At 40.8% G+C, this 23340-nt stretch overlaps 2 protein-coding genes across 2 annotated transcripts in view; one reads left to right on the top strand and one right to left on the bottom strand.

The window, feature by feature from the left end:
* The window catches only part of LRRC36 (leucine rich repeat containing 36), a 29162-nt gene extending 11084 nt beyond the window's left edge, over positions 1-18078 (bottom strand). Inside the window, exons 1-5 of the mRNA XM_081108576.1 lie at positions 17936-18078; positions 12748-12836; positions 7176-7303; positions 5027-5078; positions 2432-2872 (exon numbers count right to left, since the gene is read on the bottom strand). Of these exons, the coding sequence (XP_080964702.1) occupies positions 2432-2872; positions 5027-5078; positions 7176-7303; positions 12748-12836; positions 17936-18060 (835 nt within the window). The 5' untranslated portion in view covers positions 18061-18078. The remainder of the gene's footprint in view (positions 1-2431; positions 2873-5026; positions 5079-7175; positions 7304-12747; positions 12837-17935) is intronic.
* Positions 18079-19641: 1563 nt separating this feature from the next.
* The window catches only part of KCTD19 (potassium channel tetramerization domain containing 19), a gene marked incomplete at its 5' end in the record, with an annotated part of 32783 nt that continues 29084 nt past the window's right edge, over positions 19642-23340 (top strand). Inside the window, one exon of the mRNA XM_081108352.1 lies at positions 19642-19659. Within this exon, the coding sequence (XP_080964478.1) occupies positions 19642-19659 (18 nt within the window). The remainder of the gene's footprint in view (positions 19660-23340) is intronic.

Below are 23340 nucleotides of genomic sequence, written 5' to 3'. Positions count from 1 at the left end.
CTTACCCCACCCAGAGTCCAAAAGTCATAATCTCCCTAGTATATATCCTCAACTCTCTGGACTCTTTTGTCTTCCACCCGACAAAACCCCAACTCTGGTTAAATCCAACTGCCCACACACTCCAGGCCTACACCAGGGCAGTGAGAAGTAGCTGGAGAACATGCATTTCTTCTCACCGTCTTCACTTTACACACATGACCGCTATTGTAACTGGGCTCTTGTATTGCCTGGCTGTCCTAATACATTACTTTAGTCAATTTACTTTTCTCTTCTCTTCTCTGAGATGACCGTTTCATATCTCTCTTTTCCTGAAACTCTGAACAACTTATCTTCCCTCCTCACTCTCAGGTACTAATCTATTTCCCTGAGAAAAACAGAGGCAATCAAAGGAAACATCTATGTGATTCCACCACCAAATCTATGTATTTATGTATTTTTTGTATAAATTCTCTGAATTCCTTCTTGTTATAATTGGTGTACTGTCTGTGTTTCATCTAAGGCCAACTTCTCCACTGGTGGGAAGGATTCCATCTCCTCTTGACTACCTAAGGATTTTTCTTGTACTTTTCCCTTTTTACTCCTGCATCATCAATTTTCCCTCTACTGGATCATCTCCCATCACGATTTCCTTAATCCCATCCCCCCTCCAGCTATAGTTCCATTTCTCTGCTTCCCTTCACTGAAAAACTCCTTGAAAGGGTTGTATATATTTGGTAACTCTATTTCCTCTCTCCTAATTCTTTCTTGAATTCACGTTAGTGAGGCTTTTATTAACCACGAGTCTTCTGAAGCCGCTCACTAATGCATTGCCAAATGCTATAATCACTTCTCACTCCCAGGCTCACTCCCTATTAAAATCATCTGACACAATATGTTGATCACTCCCTCCCTCCTCCTTGAAATATATTCTTCACTTGGCTTCCCGGAGACCACTCCCTCTCAGCTTTTTTCTCCTACCTCATTGGCTGCTTCTTTCTTGCTCTCTGTGCTGGTGTCTCTCCATCTGCTGGATTTCTAATTGTTAGAGGGCTCAGGGTTTGTCCTCAGATCTCTTGTCTACATTCACTCCTTAGGTGAGATCCTATCCAGTCTCAGTTTTAATGCCATCCATACACTTTTGGTTCCCTGAACACAAAACTAATTTGTCTAATTATCTAACTGGCATCTCTGAAAAGTTTTAACAGGCACCTCAGATTTAAGATGTCTAAGATAGCATTCTTGATATCTACCCTAAAACCTATTTGTCCCACTCTTTTCCATCTTAGCAAATGATAACTTCATTCTTCCAGTTATTCAGACTCAAAAGAGGGAGTCATCCTTGACCTCATTTCTTTCAATCCATCAACAAATAATGGGATGTTGTCTTCAAAATATATTCAGAATCAATACCACCTCTACCACTAGATAACCTCTTAAATGTTTTTCTAAGTTTCTACCATTGCTCCCATTTTCTATTCTTAACCCAGAAGCCACAGTAAGTGTTAAGTTAGATCATGTCACCCCTTTACTACAAACTCTCCAGTGTCTTCTCATCTCACCCAGAATAACGGTCGGACTGCTTGTTTCCTCTTTACACTTCACCTCGCTGACATTGCTGCAGCCATACTGGCCTCCTTGTGGTTCCTTAAACATGCTAAGCATGTTCCAGCCTCAGAGACTTTGCACTTACTATTTCCACTGTCTAGAAAGTTCTTCCCCAATTATCCTCATGGCTTATACTCTCATTTCATTCAAGTCTCTGCTTTTATTATATTTCATCGGAGAAACTTCCCCTGGTCATTCTGTCTAAAACATCATCTCCCCCTTCTTACACTCTATACCCTTAACTTATTTTTCTTCATATCACTTAAGATAACCTGACATACATTTATATGCTAACTTGTTTATCATCTGTCTTACCCTCTTTAGAATAGAAGGTCCATGAAAGTAGAGACCTTTTTTTTATTATGGTAAAATATACATAGAACTTTATTTTTATTTGCTACTTTATCTGCAGAGCTATAACATTATCTGGCATATAGTAGGTATTTAATAATTTTTGTATACTTAATAAATAACTAAAGAGGTTACCTCTGTCACTTACCAGAAACTAGATTTTTCTGAAAAAGTTACCAGAATAGAAGTGATTTGTGGCCAGAGAAGACTAGATACTACTAGAAATATGTCTTGGGTTGCTATTTAACTAAAATAATATATATAAAACTCATATGTCTACATATATTTCTATAATATATCTCACATTTCTCTAATATATCTACCACATTAAACTCATACTCTACAGATTTCTGGAGGTTCCATGGACCACTGGCAACTCCAAACACAATTTAAGTAATGCTAATGCAATTTAAGAAATGTGAATTCCAAAATTTCCAGTTAAACCCTTCATTTTCATGCCCATGAAAAGGCCTAAAAACTGACAGGAAGCTATTACCTGAACTAAGCTTCAAAAGCCTTCCAGTGCTGGAGTCAGGGTTTGACAGAGGAGTCAGTAAGTCTCCACAGGAATGGGATGTGGTAGCTTTCATGTCATTTGAAGGCTTTATGTTATATTCACGGTAGTTCTTGCTTCTCTGAGGCCTTTTACCAAGACTTCCATGCAGGGATAGAGTGTGAGAATAATGACTATCATAATTGTCTAGACCAATATCTGAAGGTAACTGATAGGGATGGATCTGGCTAGAATCACCGACATCCAAGCGTTTACCCAATAAGGCATCATGGGTAAGCTGATAAGCATCAGGTTTTGGTAGCATGTCCTTTTCTGGAGAAGAACCTGAAGATTTATTGTCCACAAAAGATATTCGATACCCTTCTTTAGCCATCTTCTCTGGGGATCGGACTGTGGACTGGCGAGGTGAGTAGTGTCTGAATTCTAACCACCACCAAGGAAAATAAAAGGAACAAAATACAATGAGAACTCTTTTTGGCCCAGTTAGGATACCTCACTACACTGGACATATCTCTCTCTACCAGAAAAATTTCTCAGGAAGAGAAATTTCATGTCAACTTAATCGCCTAGGAATTTCCTCCTGAAACTGTAGTGTCAATTTTCTAGACACTATCCTATAAAAGCCTAATATGCTAAGTGTCCAGTCAACTGGTCAGCCATTCAACCAATCAAAGCGTAATATGCTAATGATATGCTAAGGCCACTCAATCACTTGCTATGACATGCACTGATCATCAGGGGGCAGATGCTGATCGGGACTGAGCAAGACAGGCTGGACACGCCTTGGGGCCCTCCCGCAGTCCCTCCCCAGCTGGCCAACCTCCCGCATTCTTCCCCGGACCTGATCATGTACCAGTGGGGTCCCTTGGCCTGGCCTGCACCCTCTCGCAATCTGTGACCCAGCCGATTTGAAAAAGAACCAAATCAAATTTATAGAACTGAAAACTAAAACAACTGAAATTAAGAATGTATCAAACAGCAGATTAGACATAGATGAAGAGAATGTTAGTGAACTTAAAGATAGCTCAGGAGTTATCCAGAATTAAGAAACCAGACAAAAAATGATGAAAGAGTAAGAAACAAAGAAGACAAAGTCAATAATTTCTGACATATATTTATTTAATCAAGAGTCCCAGAAAGATTAGAAAATATTGGACACAGAATATTTGAAACAATTTCCAGAACTAATAAGACACAATTCACTGATTCAAGTGTAATAAATATAGAACAGGATAATAAGAAATCCACATGACATAGTAAAACTACAGAAAACCAAAGACAAACAGAAAATCTTAAAAGCAGCGAAAGAAAACAAAAGAGATTATCTTTGCAGGAGTCACAGACTTCCAGCTGACTCCTCAAAAGCAACCACAAAAGATGGAATATAGTCGAACCATCCATATTCTGCCAACCTAGAAATTTATACCCCGCAAAAATACTCTTTAATAATGATGATGATGATGATGAGCCTGGCTTACGTGGCTCAGTGGTTGAGAGAAATCCTATGAACCAGGAGGTCACGATTTGATTCCTGGTCAGGGCACATGCCTGGGCTGCAGGCTTGATCCCTAGTATGGGGCATGCAGAAGGCAGCTGATCAATGATTCTTTCTCATCATTAATGTTTTTCTCCCTTTCTCCTTCTCCCTTCCTCTCTCTGAAATAAAAAAAAAAATATTTAAAAGATAATACTGATGATGAAGCCCTAACCAGTGTGGCTCAGTTGGTTGAGCATCATCCCATGCACTGGTTTGATTCCAAGTTGTGGGTTTGATCCTCAGTTGGGGTGCGTGTAGGAGGAGGCCAATTAATGTTTATCATATCAATGTTTCTCTCTCTCCCTTCTTCTCTCTCTAAAAAATAAATAAAAACTTATTTTTAAAAATAATGATGATGAAATAGAGGCAATTTCAGACAAAAACTGAAAGAGTTCATCATTAGTAGACCCAAAGGAAATTCTAAAAGATGTACTATAAGCTAGAAGAAAATGGCCTTGGGGAAGAGAAATCTGAGATAAAAAGAGAAATGAATGGCAAATAAAGTGGATAAATTTAAATGAACATTGTATAAAAAATATCTTGTGGGTTTTAAAAAATAGAATTAAAATCTATAATAGTATATATAAATCAGGAGGGATTAAAAGGAGTAAAGTACTTTAAGGTATTCAAATTATCCAAGAGAAAAATTAAGTATTGATTCATTTTAAAATTGTGTAAGTTAAGAACACATATTGTAGTTTTGGAAATAATACTATAAGTATAGAAACAGTGTATAACTTACAAACTAGTAGAGGGGTAAAATAGATGAATAAAAACATAATAAATCCAAAAGATGGCAAGAAAGGTAAGAAAAAGAAACAAGAAATAGTCAACTAATACAAAAAGTCAAGAACAAAGGAAGTCAAAATACCCATTTTTCAACCAGAAATGCTTTACAAGGCAGCCCCTCACAAAAGCAGAAAACAGGCTGTTGACCACAAAGGGCCCCAGGGCTGAGATATCTCCTTCTCCCAAATCCCATCACATCTAGATCTCTCTGATTAGTATGGCGAAAAATACTCAGTGAGCAAAATATTTACCATCTTCCTGATGATTATCAGTTGGCATCTCCCTTCTTCCCACTTCTTGCATCTAAAAAGAAGTTTGAAAGTTTAAGAGAAGGTGAGTTTACTACACCAGGCATTCAGAATATTTTTCTATTAGTGATCAAGACCATCCTCGCACACTAGGGAAAGAGGCCTTCAAGCAAAGGTCCAGGTTTAAGCCTATTTTAAAACTGCCACAATGCCCTGCTGGTGTGGCTCAGGGGTTGAGTGTTGACCTATGAACCAAGAGATCACAGTTCGATTCCTGGTCAGGGCGCAGGCCCAGGTTGTGGGCTGGATCCCCAGTGGGGGGCATGCAGGAGGCAGCCAGTCCATGATTCTCTCTCATCATGGATGTTTCTACCTCTCTCCCCCTCTCCCTTCCTCTCTGAAATCAATACAAATATATATTTTAAAAAATAAATAAAAATGCCACAATACAAAGATGTTCCAGAGTTGCTTTGGAGTAGGTAAGGAGACTCCTTGAAAATACAAAATATCTTTATATAGTAAAAGCCATACCCGTGAAATACTATTTATTTTCCTTCTTAGATAACACAGCGTAGAAGTTAGATGGTGCCACCCTTTCCACCTTTATTTTTTTCTTTTTGAGGAACTCCCACACTTATTTTTACCTTCTGGTAAAGCTGAGTATTGGCCACAGGAGCTACTGGGAGTTTTAATAGGCTGAACATTAAACTGAAGCATAATTAAGCAAGGATGATACAAAATAGGAAGCCATCTGGGGTTTGCTTTTTCAAAACTCATCTTAAAGTATTTAGTATATATTTGGTTGTTATGCAAAGAAAGAAATCCCACTTCCTATTTCTTAAATGAAAAAGGATACACAGCAAGCTATTCAATTTCCTTTTTTCTTTCACTTCAAGAAGTAATTTTTTTAAAATTGGGTATGTTAACCTAAAAAGAGCTATTTAACTTCAACTGTAGATTGGAGTATCTATTGTTTCCATTTCCTTTAAATCAATACTAAGATACTAAAAATGGTAACTGAGATAGTTCCTAAGTCACCCAAGTAGAATTCCCCAAAACAAAGAAACCAACTAAATGCTAATCTGTCTTTTTATAATAAAAGATGAAGTTCTATACTCAAACTAAAAAAATATTACTAACTTTTTACTAGTTCAGTACTGATTACCCAAATTGTGGATTAATCAGAGCCTTTGCTTCTTTTTCCCCCTCCTTCTGGCTACTTCCAGCAATTTCATTGCTCATAATATATTTTAAAAATATAGACAAAAGGAGAAGTTGAATGTAAGGAAGTCAATTCTGCATTATATTCACTCTTATAAATAAGCCTTACATAATGGTTGTATTCTCTCTCCCACCAATGTTTTTCACTAAAAACTTATTTTAAAAATTTCCCCCATCTTGTATGATCTCTACCTTTCCGTTGCCCACAACTTCTATGCCATATTTTTTTTAATATTTTTTTTTATTGATTTCAGAAAGGAAGGGAGAAGGAGAGAGAGATAGAAACATCAATGATGAGAGAGAATCGCTGATTGGCCTGCAAGCCCCCCACTGGGGGCTGAGCCCACAACCCAGGCATATGCTCTTGACCAGAATCGAACCTGGGACCCTTCAGTCTGCAGGCTGACGCTCTATCCACTGAGCCAAACCGGCTAGGACTTCTATGCCATCTTTACCTGTTTTCTGTTTTGCTTGGTTTTGGTTTGGTTTGGTTTGTTCCAATGAAGAAGCAGCGTTGGGAAAGCCAGCTTTGAGATGTAAGATTCAGTAATTAAAAGGCAGAGGTAGAAAATTTAAGAACAAGGTAATAGGAGATAGAGACACTGGGTAGAGAGAAGACATTGAAAAACCAGCCAAAAATTATAACAGCTGCATCCCTGTGTGAGGACCAAAATACCTGGCATGAAATGTGCTAAAGTTATATGCATAAATATACCACATCTGATAACAGGCTAGTGGGGAGTGGGAAAGGGGAAATTAAAATTAATGCAGAAGGTCCTCTGTATCCTGTCCTGGCTTTTCCTGTTTAAGGGTCTAAAATGCCCTGATCAAACAAGTCTTATTAGATCTTCAGAAATAATTGAGAGTCCACTGAATTACTAGTACTTATCATTGACTAGTCAATGCATCAGCAGGAAAGTGAATACGTTACCTGTGTCCCCAGTGGGAAAGTGTCTGATTTCTGATCTGGGATACTGTTGCTTTGGGTTGCAGAAGTGCTTGTGAGGGAATCCTTTATTTCCCGGTTGGGGAAGGGAATAAACAGTCCTTTGTTTGAGTCTGTGTTAAAAGAAAAGGCATACAATGGAGCACTGACCAGATGTCAAAGGCAACATATCTGTGGAAAGATACTAGGAGGGAAGTCACAAGATTGAGAGCTAGTTCTGGTGACACTACTTGGAAACCATGTGTAAATGGGCAAATTGCTTAACCTCTCTGAATCTGTCACCTCACTTATAAAACATTATGATAAAAACCTAACCTGCCTATCTCTTAGAGCAGCAGTTCTCAACCTGTGGGTCTCGACCCCTTTGGCGGTCGAACAGCCCTTTCACAGGGGTCGCCTAAGACCATCCTGCATATCAGATATTTACATTACGATTCATAACAGTAGCAACATTACAGTTATGAAGTAGCAATGAAAATAATTTTATGGTTGGGTCACAACATGAGGAACTGTATTTAAAGGGCCAGAAGGTGAGAACCTCTGTCTTAGGGTGAGGTTAAGCTAAAACAAGATAATGGGTATGAAATAGCTTCATAAATTATGAAAGGCTCAATAGAAATTAAGAAGGCAAATGTTATACACATTTCCTAGTGAATAAATAAACAAATTGGACTTCATTAAAAATGTTACACATCTAGCCGAAACCGGTTTGGCTCAGTGGATAGAGCGTCGGCCTGCGGACTGAAAGGTCCCAAGTTCGATTCCGGTCAAGGGCATGTACCTGGGTTGTGGGCACATCCCCAGTAGGAGATGTGCAGGAGGCAGCTGATCGATGTTTCTCTCCCATCGATGTTTCTAACTCTCTATCTCTCTCCCTTCCTTTCTGTAAAAAATCAATAAAATATATTTTTAAAAAAGTTACACATCTAAAAACAATATCCACAGAGTAAAAAGTTATTTTCTATTTCCAGAAGATAAGTTATGTGGATTTATGAAAAAAGGAAAAAAAATTTTTTTTTTGGTTGAGCAATTTTAAAAGTTTCACTCAAGGGATGGACTTTGAGTTGGGTCATAAAGAAAGAGTAGGATTTTTTAAAAAATATTTTTTATTGATTTCAGAGAGGAAGGGAAAGGGAGAAAGAGATAGAAACATCAATGATGAGAGAGACCATTGATTGGCTGCCTCCTGCATGTCCCACACTGGGGAGGAATCAAACTGTGACGCTCAACCACCAAGCCACGCCAGCTGGGTGAAAGGGTAGGATTTTGATTAAAACATTCCAAGCAGAAGGGACAGCATTAGTTCAGGGGCAGAGGAGGGAGAAAGGAAGAACTATTTGAGGAAGAGGGAGTGGTTTGGTTTGATTGAAGGATTGGACATTGCAATTGAGAAATAGATAAGTTTACAGGTTAGGCCAAAGAGACAAACTGCAGCCAGAGTTTAGGGGAAGGCTTGTATGTCAGACTAATGAGTCTTAATTTAGTAGGTGAGTGGGAGCCATGGAAGTTTTTGAGCAGGAAGTATGAGTATCACAGCTGAGTTTTAAGAGAATTAATCTGATAGGATTGTACAAAATACACTGAAGGAAGAAGAGACTGGGAGGCAGCACGGTGTAATGGTTAAGAGGACTTTGATGACAGATCAACCAGAGTTTGCATCTCAGCTCTGCCACTTACTGTAAAACTAGAGCAAGTTATTGCACCTCTTTGGTTCTCAGTTTCCTCATCCGTAAAACAAGGATAATTATAACCATCTTCAAGGCTATTGTGAGGATTAAATGAGATAATGCACAGGGCCTGGCCCAGCATTTGCACTCAGTAAATGATAGCTACTAAGCTTACTTGCTAAGAAACTATTAAAAAAGGAAAGGAAGGATTGTCAATGGTGGATCATGAGTATGGACATTCAGCTGGGCTTTAGGGAAGAAAGCAACATCAACTGCTAAGGTGCTGAGCCCGAGTAATGGGAAAGTGGTGGTAACAGTTGGAGGAAAGGGGTTCATTTGTGTGGGTTTGTTTTTAACATGTTTAAATTGAGGGACTGGAAAGTTATCCAATGGTGATTCTAAGTATATATTACTATTTGGTCAACAGAAATGGGGGACTGGTGCAGAGAGAGACTGATACAGTTTGTCAAAATTAGACCAATATATTTAAGAGTCATCTACAGGGAGGAAATAAAGCAAACTGTGGGAATAGATCAGATCTATAAGGGCAAAAAATAGAGAAAGAAGAGAGTTTAAAGGCAGTCTAGATATGCTTATTTTAGAAGTATGGGGAAAGGGAGAGGAACCTTCGAAAGAGACAAAGGTTATGTGGTTAGAAGAGTCAGATGAGGATCCAAGATAGTGGAGTTTCCCTCCCTTGTCTAAATGGTTGATGGGAAAGGACTGTTTTGAACAACTGAGCTAGTGAGAGCTATTCTTCAAAAAGTTTTCTCCTAGCCTGTGGCAGGACCATTAACATGGCATAACCACATTAGTCATATTGAATTACCAACAGTGCTTACAGGCAAAACTCTCCAGGGATCTAGTACAAACATAATTTTCAGTGGAAGCAAAGCTCCTAATGCTTCAAAATAACAAAATAAATTTTATTTTTTTTTTAAATCCAGGCAACAGCTGGAGTTTCTAAGAACCTTTAGAAATGGGCCCTGTGTCTAGTAAAGCAGTTTGTTCTCAGCAGAGATTGTACACTATAAAACATTTTAATTCAGGGAGTGAATCTTTGTGTGTGCTAATGATGTAATATGACATAGGTGAAATTTAATTCAGCTCATATGAAAAGACCAATTATGCTTCAATGTATCTTTGTCTTTCTGGAAATGGATATATAAACACTTTCACCTAAAAAAATGACAGGAAGGTAGTATACCAAATTAACTGGGATTCTCTTTAGGGAAAAAGTTTATAAGTGATTATAATATTACTAGAGGCCCGGTGCACAAAAATTTGTGCACTCGGGGGAAGGGGGGGTCCCTCAGACCAGCCTGTGCCCTCTTGCAGTCTGGGACCCCTCGGGAGATAACGACCTGCTGGCTTAGGCCTGCTCCTGGGTGGCAGAGGGCAGGCCCAATCCCTAGGTGCAGCCCCTGGTCGGGCTCAGAGCAGGGCCAATTGGGGAGGTGGGGCGCCTTCCCCTGTCATGCACAGAGCAGGGCAGACTGGGAGGTTGCGATGCCACCCTCAGTCATGCTCAGGGTAGGGCCGATTGGGGGGTTGGGGCACCGCCCCCTGTCACACTCAAGGCAGGGTCAATGGGGAGGTTGTGGCGCCACCCCCTGTCACGCACAGAGCAGGGCCCATCAGGGGGGTTGGGGCTCCATACCCTGTCATGCACAGAGCAGGGTCAATCAGGGGGTTGGGGAGCTCCCCCCCCCCGTCATGCACAGAGCAGGGCCGATAGGGGTTTGAGGAGCTCCCCCCTGTCACTCACAGAGTAGGGCCGATAGGGGTGTTGGGGCACCGCCCCCTGTCACACTCAGGGCAGGGCGGATCAGGGGATTGGGGTGCCGCCCTCTATCACCCACAGAGCAGGGCCGATCAGGTGGTTGGGGCGCCGCCACTGTCACACTCAGGGCAGGGCCAATGGGGAGGTTATGGCTCTACCCCATCACACACAGAGCAGGGCCCGTGGGGGGGGGTGGGGTTGGGGCGCCACCCTCTAACACCCACAGAGCAGGGCCCATCAGGTGGTTGGGGTGCCGCCACTCTCATACTCAGGGCAGGGCCAATGGGGAGGTTATGGCTCTACCCAGTCACACACAGAGCAGGGCCCGTGGGGGGCGGGGCGGTTGGGGCGCCGCACCCTGTCACACACATAGCTGCAGGGCGATCAGGAGGTTTGGGCGCTGCCCCCTGTCACGTTGATCCTGGTGCCGGGAGGCCTCTCAGCTCCGCTGATCCAGGTGCTGGGAAGCATATTATCCTTTTACTATATAGAATAGAGGCCTGGTGCATGGGTGGGGCTGGCTGGTTTGCCCTGAAGGGTGTCCTGGATCAGGGTGGGGGTCCCCACTGGGGTGCCTGGCCAGCCTGGGTGAGGGTCGATGATGGCTGTTTGCAGCTCGTCACACACCCTTCAGGGTGGGGGTCCCCACTGGGGTGCCTGGCCAGTCTGGGTGAGGGGCTGAGGGCTGTTTTCAGGCTGGGACTGAAGCTCCCAACCGCTCCTTTTTTCCCTTTTTATTCTGGGCCAGCTTTAGCTCTGAGGCCTCGGCTGCTGAAAACAGGTTTCTGGCCTTTGTTTACCGTCTGTATTTGATACAATGTTGCGGTCCGGCTGGCTGAAGCTCCGCTGAGTAAAGCAGGTTTCTGGGTTTTTTTTAGCTTCTTTATTCGCAACATAGTTGCTTAGAGTTGCAGCTGAGAGGCCGGAAAGTCAGGCGGGGAACGTTGGAGTTCTCCGTCACTAAAGCAAGCAAGCCTCCCTGTTCGCATAAGCTGCCTGGCTGCCGGCGGCCATCTTGGCTGCCAGTTAATTTGCATATCTCGGCCCTACTCTGTGAGTGACAGGGGGATTAGCCAATGGGAAGGGTAGCGGTTGTACGCCAATTACCATGTTTCTCTTTTATTAGTGTAGATACTTCATGCTTTTCAATATTTTTCAAAATTATTACAATATAATCAATTCTGAAATATTTAAAATGCTATTTAAAATGAAATAAAGAAATGCATGGTCCATGAGCTACATGCATTGAGACTTCCAAGAAAGGAAAATAAAAATCATACCTATGACTTATTTTACCATTAAATACTATAAAAATGACTCATTAGTAAATGTCCACATGAATAGATAAGTCAGGAAAACAAAAGACTATATATTATAAACCCTTAATACCTAAACTACACAGTCAATCTACTAAAGTTATTGCTGGAACTTTAGGATTGATTTTTAGAGTTTGTATATAATTCAATAGATCCTTCAGAGGGAGAGAGGCCTCAACACAGAAGAAAGCTTTCTCAAGTAAAAGGTCATCTGATAAGTGCCAGGTTAATCCACAAGGATCCATTGCATGCAATTTCTCCAGTGGAAAGCTTTCTCCTATCCTGTGGCACTATCATTAATGTGGAATAACGACTTTAGTCATATTAGATTACCAACAGTGCTTACAGGGAACACTCCCAGCACAAAACACAGGAGATTCTGCAGCTGCAAAGGTTCAAGGTGGAAAAGCCCAGAAGGCCCAGAGTGTGAGCTGCATTGATGCAGATAAGTCACAAGTCTCTGGCTAATGAATCAATCACCTTGGCAATGCCAAGGGCCCATGGGGTCTGGCAATGCAATTTTTAGGATGTACTAATTATGTAAAGTGATATAAATGAAATTGAACTCTGAGTGCAGCTTGTGCTTTGATGGCTTCCAGGTTAGGCCTGTTCAATAAATAGGGTCCTTTTGGCAGGGAGAGGAAGAAGGAAAAACAGCCAGTAAATCTTGTGTTTGCTTCAAATCTATGTTATTTCTCAACTGTTTTGTCTTCATTCTACCCAAGATTGGCCACAAATGCCGAAACAACTAATGTTTTAATCATTTGTGATGAGAGAGAGAGAAAGCTTACCAGTTTCAATCCTGTTATCAACATCAGCACTGACTTTTGATGCAGAGCTCTCATCTGTCACACAGTTTTTCATGGTCTTCTCCCTAGAGCTGCCGTGTAGAATAATTTATTTAAAACTCAAAAGGTTTCTGAGATCACCAATAAATGCTATTTAGAAAATACTAATTCATGGTGAGCTAATTTAAAAAAAAATTTTGTTGTTGTTAATCCTCACCCGAGGATGTTTTTCTATTAATTTTTAGAGAGAGTGGAAGGGAGGGGGAGAGACAGAGAGAAACATCAATTAGCCGCCTCCCATATGCGCCCTGACCAGGGCGAGGGATTGAGCCGCAGGCATGTGCCCTTGACCAGAATTGAACCTGGGACCCTTCAGTCTGTGGGCCAACACACTATCCACTGAGCCAGTGATCTCATTTTTAAACTGATAAGAACAGATACTACACTTGATCTTAGCCACAAGGCCGAGAATCGATGTGATCTCATTTTTAAATGCTGTAGAACATATTAATTTCACAAAATTTCAGTTAAAGCCATTTTTTATTTATTTTATTTATTTTTTATTTATTTATTTATATTTTTTAAAAAAATATATTTTATTGATTTTTTACAGAGAGGAAGGGATACAGATAGATAGTTAGAAACATCGATGGGAGAGAAACATCGATCAGCTGCCTCCTGCACACCCCCCACTGGGGATGTGCCCGCAACCCAGGTACATGCCCTTGACCGGAATCGAACCCGGGACCTTTCGGTCCGCAGGCCGACGCTCTATCCACTGAGCCAAACCGGTTTCGGCAAAGCCATTTTTTAAAAGTCATATTTTTACTGGGAACATGATAGAGAAGGGCACTTATAGCTGAGCCTTTAAAGTATTAAAGCCAGAAAATTCAGAACTTAGGCATTCTGTCTTCTTGATACAGACTTAGGTCTGAATGATTTTGAGGAAATAAGATATTTTCTTTGGAATTAAAAACTCAAAACACAGAAAGGAAGGTTTTGCTGCCAAGAATTATAATAGAGACAAACAGCCATTAATTAGAAAAACAGACATGAAAGGCAAGTAAGTATTAGCACTTTACTGATGTACTAAATTAAATTGTGAAGTACAGTAAGCAAACAACCTAGAACCCGTGGTTGGCAAACTGCGGCTCATGAGCCACATGCAGCTCTTTGGCCCCTTGAGTGTGGCTCTTCCACAAAATACCATGTGTGGGCGTGCATGTACAGTGTGGTTGAAACTTTGTGGCCCATGCGCAGAAGTTGGTATTTTGTGGAAAAGCCGGTATTTTGTGGAAGAGCCACACTCAAGGGGCCAAAGAGCCGCATCTGGCTCACGAGCCGCAGTTTGCCGACCACTGACCTAGACTATGAGCCGGGCACTTTATACCCAACATTTCATTTAATCATAAAAGCTCTCCTATGATATGCTATCCCCATTATGGGTTCAGGGAACTGGGACTAAGAAAAGCTTAAAAAAAATTTTTTTTTCACCCAAGGTTGGAAAGCTTGTAAGATAATACTTAGTAATATTTTACCCCTGGTTTTGCAATCATTATATGGTAACTAAACAGAAATATGATGGCACTAATTATTTGCCTTACTAGAAAGTTTATTCAGTTATACATTAATTCATCTCTGTATTTCTATAGGAAGCAGGGTACCCCAAGGCCTTTAAAATAGGAATTACTTTATAAAATACATATCCTATATAATAAAAGCCTAATATGCTAAGTGTCCAGTTGTCTGGTCATCCGTTCAACCAATCAAAGCATAATATGCTAATGATATGCTAAGGCTGCTCAACCGCTGTCTATCATGTGCACTGACCACTAGGGGGCAGAGCTCCAACCGGCAGGTTAGCTTGATGCTGGGGTCTGGCCAACCAGGACTGAGCGAGACAGGCTGGATATGCCCTGGAGCCCTCCTGCGGTCCCTCCCCAGCTGGCCAACCTCCTGCGTCCTTCTCCAGCCCCGATCGTGCACCAGTGGGGTCCCTCGGCCTGGCCTGCACCCTCTCGCAATCCGGGACCCCTCGGGGGATGTCAGAGAGCCAGTTTCGGCCCAGTCCTGGAGGCCAGGCCCCACTGGTTCATGAATTCATGCACCGGGCCTCTAGTCTATCCTATCTAATAATAGACAAACATGATAATTAACCATACCTTCGCTACACTTCCCATTGGCTAATCAGGGTGATATGTAAATTAACTGCCAACCAAGATGGCGGCCAGCAGCCACGTAGCTGAAGCGAACATGAGGCTTGGTTGCCCCGGCGATGGAGGAAGCCTAGGTTCCCCCCATGCCACAGCCCGGCTCTGAGCCTGAAAGCAACACCTCCGAAATGCAACTATGTTTCAATTATAGAAGCTAAACAAACCCCAGAAACCTGCTTTCAGCCAGCCAGCCTCGGAGCTGGAGCCGCAACAAAGTTTCAGTTATAGAAAGTAAATAAATCCCAGAATAAAAAAAAAAAGGAGAGACTGAGAGCTTCAGTTGTAGGCTTGGCCCGCCTGAAAACAGCCCTCAGCCCCTCATCCAGGCTGGCCAGGCACCCCATTGGGAATACCCACCCTGAAGCGGGTGCAGGCAGCCTGAAAACAGCCCTCAGCCCCTCATCCAGACTGGCCAGGCACCCCAGTGGGGACCCCCACCCTGAAGGGGGTGCAGGCAGCCTGAAAACAGCCCTCAGCCCCTCATCCAGGCTGGCCAGGCACCCCAGTGGGGACACCTACCCTGAAGGGGGTGTGGGCAGTCTGAAAATAGCTCTCAGCCCCTCATCCAGGCTGGCCAGGCACCCAAGCGGGATCCCCACCCTGATCCGGGACACCCTTCAGGGCAAACAGGCCAGCCCCCACCCGTGTACCAGGCCTCTATCCTATATAGTAAAAGAGTAATATGCAAACTGACCCTAACAGCAGAAAGACTGGGAATGACTGGTCACTATGACACACACTGACCACCAGGGGGCAGACGCTCAATGCAGGAGCTGCCCTCTGGTGGTCAGTGAGCTCCCACATGGAGGAGCTCTGCTCAGCCACAAGCCAGGCTGATGGCTGCCAGTACAGCAGTGGTGGTGAGAGCCTCTCCTGCCTCCTCAGCAGTGGTAAGAATGTCCGACTGCAGCTTAGGTCTGCTCCCCACTGGCAAGTGGACATCCCCGAGGGCTGCCGGCTGCCAGAGGAATGTCTGATTGCCAGCTTAGGCCCAATCCCCTGGGGAGCAGGCCTCAGCCAGCAGATGGTCATCCCCCGAGGGGTCCCAGACTGTGAGAGAGCACAGGCCGGGCTGAGGGACACCCCCCCCCCCCCGCCGCCCCAAGTGCACAAATTCTTGTGCACCGGGCTTCTAGTATATATATAAAAGGCTAATACGCAGAGTGTTCCCTCGGGAGTTCAACTAGGAGACGGATTGCTTGCTATGATGTGTGCTGACCACCAGGGGGCGGCACAGAATGAAGGAAGGCTGGCAGCCGGGGAAGGGAGGCCCCAGCAAGCAGCCAGAAGGCCCCAATTGGCCTTGATCGCCAGCCAGACCTAGGGACCCTAACCGTGCGTGAATTTTGTGCACCGGGCCTCTAGTGTACAAATAATTTTAAAAGAAACATTCCATTGCTTTCTACTAGAGGGTAAATTTTACTTGATATAAATTAACCTCAATGAACCTGATTTTAAAAATAAGGAACTAGCCCTGGCCAGTGTGGCTCAGTTGGTTGGAGGGTCATCCTATACACAAAAGGGTCACAGGTTTTATTTCTGGTCAGGGCACATACCTTGGTGGCAGGTTCAATTCTGGATTGGGGAATGTATGGGAGGCAACCCATATTGATGTTTCTCTCTCTCTCAAAATCAATAAGAACATATCCTCAGTGAGGATTAAAATAAAAATAGGAAATTTTTTTAAAAGGGAAATACTATAAATTATATATATCTTATTAATTTTATTATTATGTAACATATACTATTATATATTATTATTTTATAAAAACACACACACATACATACACCTAAAACTAAAAGGATATTTATCATAATATAATTAGTGTTTATTTCTGAGTAGTGGGATTATGAGTTACCATTTTATTCTTTGTGTTTTTTGTGTACTTTCCAAATTTTCAATAATATGCATGCATTACTTTTATCTTCAAAAAAATACTAATAGATACATCTACATGTTCTACACGTTATTTATAGACACACAGATGTCTAGAAGGATATATATCAAACAATGCTAGTAGTTAACTCTTGGTAGCAGAACATGGGGTGATTTTGACCTTTCTTATTGTACTTTTCTGTATTATTTAAATTGTTTGTAATTAACTTCTATTTCTCAAAAATTGTAAAGCCTGCCCTACCCTGTTTGGCTCAGAGGTTACAGCGTTGGCCCACGGACTGAGGGGTTGAGGGTTCAATTCCAGTCAAGGGCAAGTACATCATACCTTGGTTGCAGGCTCAATTCCCAGCCCCGGCCAGGGCACATGTGGGAGGCAACCAATTGATTTGTCTCTCTCACATCAATATTTTTTTTCTCTCTGTCTCTCCCTAAAATTCAATGGGGGTTAGGGGGGGGGGGGAGGAATATCCTCAGATGACTACTTACAAAAAAATAAAAATAATTGACAAGCCACTTTATAAAAAAGCATGGGCTTTGGGGCAGAAGATATGGTACTTTATTTTGATTGGCTTTTAGTAACAAAGAGTAGAAATTCAACCATTCAGCTACTTTAGAGCTTCAAAGTCTCTTTTCCTTTTGGTTTTGATGAGAAATGCTTCCCTTATTATCCTTTAACAAATTTATCTCTAACAACCCTGCCCATGGTAATGTAATGCTCCTAATTCAATAGAAAAATACCATGTAATGATCATTACTCTACCAAGAAAGGGTTTGCAAGCATTTGTGGGGATGGTAAGTTATCTCATAGTATCTCTATCTATAAGCTTTGAAAACAACTTCAGAGAATTTACAATTATATTCAAAGCAGACCCAATAGTTTAAGAAAGCAGAAATGTTCCCACTGAGGGTCAGATTCTCATTTCAGATAAATCTCATTATGTTAATAGATACTTTTATTCTTGATCTGAGGATTCTTACAACGTAAGAAGATTTCTGCTAGAAAATGAAAGTTAAACAGGAATTCACTATTCCCTATGTCCAGAACTAAGCTAAAAAAATTTTTTTTAAAGATTCTTCTTACCTTTTTTCCACCTCTAAAAGAAAGTTTTCACTGTTGCCCAGCTGACTAAAATGTAGCTTGGCAGCTTTTCTCTCACTTTCTCGTACGACTCGGTCATCTAGAGGCAAAAACCGTGATCTAAGCATGTTTCTTTTTTTGTAATATATAGTAATGAGTCAGAAAATCCTATTCAAAAAGTAAAAACTAAAGACCAGTCTTCTTTTGTTAGAGACAGGTCACAAAATAATGGTATTATGTTGTCACTGGGGCAAGTAGTAACTCAGGGAGACTGCATGGATACCATAGCAACAACTGCCACATAGGTGTAACTAGCCCTGCAGGAAAGTAGAGCTTGGGACACAAACAGCCCAAATGGCCCAATCTTGAAGCTGAAAGTTACACCATTTATGAAAGACTGCACTTAGTTTCCCTATAATAACTTTCCCAGGAACATGTGGAATCAAATTTTATATCAATAAACATATACTCAGCAGTAACATTATAAAGAAATACAGACTAGCTCATTTGAAAGGAATATTTATTATTCCTTGCCATCTAAGCCCCAAAGAGTTATATTCATTTTCTATTGCTAATACAGTTGTAAACTTGGAGAACCTGGAAAAATAAATCTCAATCTGGAAACTTTTTGTTGGGGAGGAAGTAGTGGTGAAACCATCAACTGAAGAAAACTAAAGGTGGAAGTAACTGATAAAATCATAGATTGTCATTCAATAAACAATAAAAGGACTTGTTATACATCCTGCCAACAAAAGAGTTGCATAAATATTGACTAATAAACAAATATATCCTTCCAGTGCACACTCTGGGCTAACATGCAGAAAGTTAAGAGGCAGCTGGTTTAAATAAGATTCTGGGGCAAAGAACAGGGGAGGAGGGTCTCACCCAATTTCTCCAGAGTTTGTAGCGTATACACAGCAAAGAGCCTATAATCGGTATCTTTCCTGACAACAGGATTGAGTCTCAAATCTAGTTCTTTCAGGAAGGGTAAAGGCTGTAGGCGGGACACCTCCACTAATGAAGGAACGTTGTTATAATATAAATTCAGGTCTTGGAGTGAACATAAATACTGGATGCCCTGCAAGGAAAAGGTCACATTATGAAACTGCACATTGGTAAGGACTAGGAATCTCACAAGTAAAGGTGGAAATATATCTATTACTTTCCATCCTTAAACATGTAACCTGAATCACCAATGAGAAAAACTCCCAGTTAGTTACCTGAGGATAAGAATACTGTACCCGGCTGATGTAGTTCAGTGGTTGAGCGTCCACCCATGTACCAAGAGGTCACAGGTTTGATTCTCAGTCAGGGCACATGCCCAGGTTGTGGGTTCGATCCCCGGTAGGAGGCAGCTGATCAATGTTTCTTTCTCATAGATGTTTCTATCTCTCTACACCTCTCCCTTGCTCTCTCTAAAATTAATAAAGACATATTTTTTTACAAAAGACTACTGCAGCCCATGGGCAATGGATGTTCTATACATTAAGTAATTCACAGATCTCATACATCTCCTTTACAAAATCTGACATTTAAATAGTTGCAATCAATTCTCTACTCCTGTTGCTCCCTGATCACTCTCCCAATCCAATCCTTCCCAGTGGCAGACAGGCCAAGTGACCTTCGTACTTCTCTCACCCTTGCCACAACCACACTCCTGACCCCAGAAACACCTCAATTTACAAGAGGAAGGGAAGTAGGCAAAAGAGATGGTTCTAGAAGAGAAGGTCAGCTGGTAAAGAAAACAATGCTATCTACAGCTCTAGACTAGTCTGGAGCCCCTCTTGTCCTTGTTTCCCCTTTCAGAATTACTGCCCCACACAAGCAAATTCTTCCTTCTTCCGTTCTCTTCCCATGGAATTAACAACCCCACCTTTCCATTTATCTGGCAACAACAGAATCCGGATGGGAAACTTAGAGGAAAAGCCACAATCTTCCTCCTTTGCTGAAACCTATTACTGAAAATATCTGTTTAATGTTCAGGTATTTGACTAGTTAGCTTTTTCCCAACACTAAATTTCAGGATAATACTTCAAAACATGTGCATATATGCATAATCACATACTCTTAGTAATAAAAATGCTTACCATAAAAGAAAGTCTGTCATTGAGAGTTATTTCAAAAAGGTAAAATTATTTTCTATTATGTATTTATAAAATAATGTTTTTGTTCTTCTCTCACTTTAAAATTACCTTTTTCTCATTGCAGGAAATACAGAAAACTCAAAGATATGTGTAAAACATTTCCAAACAGAAGCCTGTTTACACTTTGAAGCATTTTTTCTGGCTTTTTCAATTCCATTAACTTTTATACTGTGAAAGGGTCAGTGGTTAGAATAGTTACTGATGCCTTTGGCCCCACACTGAGGGAATACACCATTAGGACTGTCTTTAAGTGTGTCTAATGCCCTAGCTCAAGTAATCTTTTAATGTCTCTCAGCATAAAAGTCAAGGAAATTACTTCTAACCACCTCTCACTTTTACTAGTTGGCATGTATTCATATATTCTCCAAAGTTACGATAGAAATAATCACAAAACGTATCTCCCTGGGAAAACTAAGTAAAATGATTCATAGTTAATAGAAATTAATATATTAAAATAAATCAGATACAAAAGAATATAGAAAACTAACATTTACTAAGTGCTTCCATTTGAAGCGCTGTACCAACAGTCTTATATATGCTATATATAATTACATAAGCTAATTTAATCAATCTTCAAAATAGTTTTATGTCCATTTATAGAAGTGAAAAAGGGATTATAAAAACAAATTACGGCAATGTTCACTCATTTTTTTAGCCTAAAAAAGAAAAAAAAAATACATGTGAAAAGTGAAGACCTAAGTAACTCTGTACTAAAACTTTCTGAATCTGATGGGCCAAATATAAATGGCTGCTACCAAATAGTCTAAAGCCCCAGGTCAACTTGGAGTTTCTGCTTTTACAGTCCTAGCTGGAAATCTGATCTTCCTTGGACTTTCTCTTTTTAGGGCCCTTATTTGTAGACCTTGACATTGGGTCTGGCTTCTGTTATTAAACAAATATCCCCTACGAAGTGACAAACTGACAGAATAATCCAGGAGATTGTGAACTAGTCCTATCTAGCATCTGAGAGCCTTTCATCTTCTTTAGTCTTGCAGAGAAGGGCTTTATCAAGACAGGTACACAGCTGGGCAAAATGGGAACATGTGGAAGAAACACCACTTGGAGGTCTGTCTCAAAGGAAACAAAACTTCCATCTCTGTGTGTGCATGCTTATGTCCGTAGAACTCTTTTTGGGTGTTTACTAACCTTCACACGCCTCCCCTACACACGCACTTCCCTGCACTGCCCTCTGCTCCACCATTCCCTGACCTGGAAATTTTTGTTTCCAAGACCACCATTTCCTCTTCCTCCTTAGAGAAACTCACATGTGTGTTCCATGTACAACATCATCAGAAACCCCTGAGGTATGTCCTGAGCCCAGGCCAGACCTACTAACTCAGAATCTCTCTTGAAGGAGGGATTAAGAATCTGTAATTTTGCCCTGACCGATTTGCTCAGTGGATAGAGCTACGGACTCAAGGGTCCCAGGTTCAATTCCGGTCAAGGGCATGTACCTTGGCTGCGGGCACATCCCCAGCAGGGGGCGTGCAGGAGGCAGCTGTTTAAAAAAAGAATCTGTAATTTTATAAGAGCTCCTCATAAATTTTGTATACACTTTAAAATGTGTACTATTGCTCTAGAATATAATAATTTAATATGGTTTTCCCTGAGTATAGAAGAAAAATTTCCCCTATTTTATAATAAAGAATTTTTCAAACATAGAACAAAGTTGAAAGAATGTTACAGTGAATAATAAAATTTAGTTTGGAAACATTTAAAAGGAAGATCAAATATTTTTCTAGCTGACATTATCGATCTATTCTTCCCATAAAAAATTAATATATTGGGCTGAACTGGCTGAGCAGAGAATACAGAACTTACCTTCAAGCTAGTGATCAAATTTCTTGATAAATCTAAGGATCGGAGGTTTTTAAAATTTCTGAAGGCATCACCAATGGAGTGGATTTTTCCAGCATAAGATCCCTGCAATGAAAGAGACTCCACCAATTCTGAAAAGAGATCATCAGTAGATATATTATGCTCTCTGCTTGCATCAATAGTAGAGTAAGTGAAAATAGGACTTCCTTCTTCCCATATCCCATCTGTGAAAGGCCCTACATCCAAGGCTCATAAGAAGATTAGATCTTTCTTTTAAAAGCAGCAATGCAGTATAATACAGTCATTATAAAACTTGTTTTTACAAAACCCTTGTTTTTTTTCTAATCACCCTGAAGGATATAATAAAAGTCTCTAAAAGTTCTGAAAACACAATTTAAAAGAAATTCAGAAATCCCATTGCTAGGATTCAGCCCTGTAGATACTACTCACAACATTTTTCAAAGCATATAATATATACCACAAGGATGTCAACTGCAGAAAGATTAGGGTAATTGGAACACAAAAGAAAATGAAAATTGTCAAAGGGTCTAACAGCAGAAGAGTAGAACTAGATGTCCTAAAGAACAGTACATTGATACAATGGACAATGGACTGGATCTGTGACCTTGTGCAAGTCATTTAACTTCTCTGTGCATTAGTTCACACATCTGTAAAATAAAATACTAACAGTACTTGTTCATAAGGTGTTGTAGGATTAGAACAGTACCAGACACATGGTGAATACATATGTGTGTTCATTATTGTTATGCAGTTGTTAAAAAGAATGAGGTGTATTTATAGATGCTCATATGGAAATATCTCCAAGACATTAAGTGAAGGAAAAGTGTGTTTGTGTGTGTTTGTGTGTGTACGTGTGTGTGTAACTGCATTTTAAAGGTCTAAAGGTGCTGGAGCAGGCTGGGACCTATAAATTCTAGAAAGTAATAAACTGAAGCTCCCTTTCAAGACAATACCTATACCAGGGAGAAATTAATGGGAGTAGAATTCACATTGAATGGGACAGAGAAACAAGTTCAAAGGAAAGAGAAAGACTAGATACAAGTGTGGAAAGGAAGCAAAGATGGAAGATCTCAGGAAGCATAAAGCGCTTTTTTTTAGTACTTTGTGAACACAGCAGAAGTTATCTCCAAAACCTTGAAACTAGAAAAGCTATTCTCATCCAAATGTATAGGAAAACTTACTGCACTTAAACAAAGAGCCACAGAAAAGAATGACGTCAAGTTTTATATGAGGTTATTAAAAGAAAAAAAAGAACATAATAACATCCCTAAAGAATGAAAGCACTGCAGAAAGTAACACCCACAAAACAAATGAAAACTGTAAGTTAATATTTCAAAACAAGCTAAAAGATATTGTGACAAAATATAGGCGTTCTCGAAGTGTGGTTCCTTCTCACCATTGATGTTTATATTTCTCTCTCCCTCC

The sequence above is a fragment of the Myotis nattereri genome (assembly GCF_964212035.1).
Source record: "Myotis nattereri genome assembly, chromosome: 15".
NCBI classification, from domain to species: domain Eukaryota; kingdom Metazoa; phylum Chordata; class Mammalia; order Chiroptera; family Vespertilionidae; genus Myotis; species Myotis nattereri.
The sequence above is the reverse complement of the archived record's forward strand: the minus strand, read 5'-3'. Positions and strand labels throughout refer to the sequence as shown.